General features: G+C 35.5%; 1 protein-coding gene across 1 annotated transcript in view; it reads right to left on the reverse strand.

The window, feature by feature from the left end:
* LOC137987952 (exonuclease 1-like) overlaps positions 1–2,396 on the reverse strand; it is a 3,632-nt gene extending 1,236 nt beyond the window's left edge. Inside the window, exons 1-6 of the mRNA XM_068834027.1 lie at positions 2,376–2,396; positions 2,116–2,259; positions 1,701–1,916; positions 1,244–1,425; positions 862–940; positions 485–545 (exon numbers count right to left, since the gene is read on the reverse strand). Coding sequence (XP_068690128.1) covers positions 485–545; positions 862–940; positions 1,244–1,425; positions 1,701–1,916; positions 2,116–2,259; positions 2,376–2,396 — 703 coding nt within the window. The remainder of the gene's footprint in view (positions 1–484; positions 546–861; positions 941–1,243; positions 1,426–1,700; positions 1,917–2,115; positions 2,260–2,375) is intronic.
* Positions 2,397–2,500: the final 104 nt, after the last annotated feature.

Consider the following 2,500-nt stretch of genomic DNA (forward strand, 5'->3'; position numbering starts at 1 on the left):
ATCGCATCTCTGCTAGCAATTTGTTCATGTTGAGAGCGAGTTCTTATGCTACTGCAGGAGTGTTTGTGTAGGTCTGACTGGACATAATCAGGATCCTCAACTGTGTCATCTGTGGACATGGAAGAATGTGGCATGCAATTTAGAATTAGGATTTGTTTCTTTACTGTGCAAGGTGTGGGGTGTGCTGGACTCCAGATCAAGCAGCCTGGATTCTAGCCCAACTCTCATATTGTCTACTGTAGTCATCTGCACCAGGGTGTTAATGCTGGGTGAAAACCCTGTGATGGACTAGCATCCCATCCAGGCATCCAGGGGGGAGTAGCTATATATTAGTCCCGTCAAGCAGCAGACACCGAGGTAAGCTCGAATGATATGGGACACTTTGGCCTGATTGTGACTTAACCATTTCACTGTTTATATCGCTGATTGGCAATAGGTATTTATTTTTTGCTGTATTTACATATACCAGTCAATTTTAAATTACCTGATTCATCATCACATTCCAAATGAAGCAATGTTCTGGATCCCCATATACTGTCTGGACCCTGTAGTAGATAATAAAAGAATAATGATAATAATTATTGATGCGTGCACATTTTGCAAAATTAGTTTTCTTGAAGTTTAATCAAAGAAAATAAAGTATCCCACTTGAATGTTTCATTTGATGAAGGAGAAATTCTAATTTCTATGCACTTAAGAAACAAGGCTTTCCATTTCATACTTCTCATAGAACAACTTCCAATAATTTAAGAGTTGGATTTTAATTTGAACATTAAATGATATCAACAAAGTAGTGACTTTTTATAATGCTTATATCTTGCTTGGGACCAAGGTCAAATTTTTCATGAGAATGATTATTACCTGTACATCTTCCAATGTGAAATATGAAACTATACATTGTGTCTGTGTCAGTGTTTCCCAGACAAATATCAGTAATTGCCTTTTTATGCATTAAGGATTAACAGTAAATATTACAAGGTGTGGAGAACCTAGGTACTGCAAAAAGCAATTTTCTCTTGGCTATGTTTAAGCTTTCCCAAGTAAAGGTTATTGACAACAGGTTTTCTACTTTTATAAAACTGAGATGAGAATAATATAGCCTAGTTCCCAGTGTTCTACCCCAGGTTTTGAAACTGAAATGGTGTCCACAATATTAAAAGGCCTTGAGCAGGAAATACTCTCAATGTAAGCAGTGTGCTTTAAAAGAACCTACATGTATAAAAATGATAATAAACAAGGATACAGCTCTGGTGGTGCCTCAGACTCATCTAATATAGGATTCAGTGGTACAGCCCTCAGGTTCCTTGGATCAAATACCACCTGATGTAGAAACATTTGATCTGCTTCATCAAATCTCAGAAGATACTCAGGACCCAGTACACAAAGAGTTTTTACACCAAGTACTTGTGGTAACCTTGAAAAGAACTGTAGTTGTGCATTAATAACTTATTCATGAACAACTATTTAAACTGTTCGATTTCATTTGTAAAAGAAATCAAAGAAATAAAAAAAAAAAACAAGCAAACAAACAGACAATAAACTGAGAAGTTTGTGTGAGCCCAGCAAGGAAGCTTGTATTCAATAAAGAGGGCATTTGACTGTTTAATAACAGCAGGAAATTATTTTATTTCTATATAAATTATTTAATATAGAGTCCCGTGACCTCACTGAATTTTTCAATGATTTAAAAAATTCCATACTTTCCTCACATCACCATTTGCTGCAGCAACTTTCTTCATCAAATTGTGTGCTCTTTTGATTCCTATACCATGAAGTGATTCCAAGTAGTCGCAGCCAGCAATTATACACATATGACGAAACAAGTCAAAGGTATAATTGGAAATATTGAGACATTTCGGTATGTCTTTGCTTTGGATTGACTGGCAGCTACCATGTAGGTGTACTTTATAAATAACCTGGAATGTGAAAATACAAGATAAACTGTATTGGACAACTAAATAACATCCCTATGCAAATAAATAAATAAATAAATAAATAAATAAATAAATAAATAAATAAATAAGTAGACAAATAAATAAAATTAAATGAGCTTTAACATTCATCCTGGGAAAAATCAATACGCACAGATCCATTTGTCACCATAAATTAATGTACCTCGCAACAGGCAAATACCAACAGATCCGAATCTTCACTGAGAACTACATGTACATCAATCAGCTGATTTTTGTTCAAATACGCAAGTTGTGCATCAGCTTCAAACGGGGCAACAATGCAATCTATATTTTTGTCCCGTAGAACCTGATAAGAAATCGATCCAGATGAAATTGAAAAGCAGTAGAAACTAGAAACACTGAAAATATTACTGCAGGCACTTTTTCATGTGATCAGTGAAACTTCAAAACAATAGATCTCACCTTCAGTAGTTTATGAGACATTTCACAAGTAATCTTCAACGCTCTCCTGAAGTGATCGATAGCTTTCGATTCATTCCCGCGTCGCCACAATTCTTCTGCCTTTGTCGCATTTTCCTTGTGAGACC

This window comes from Montipora foliosa, unplaced genomic scaffold, assembly GCF_036669935.1.
Source record: "Montipora foliosa isolate CH-2021 unplaced genomic scaffold, ASM3666993v2 scaffold_395, whole genome shotgun sequence".
Classification (NCBI taxonomy): Eukaryota; Metazoa; Cnidaria; class Anthozoa; order Scleractinia; family Acroporidae; genus Montipora; species Montipora foliosa.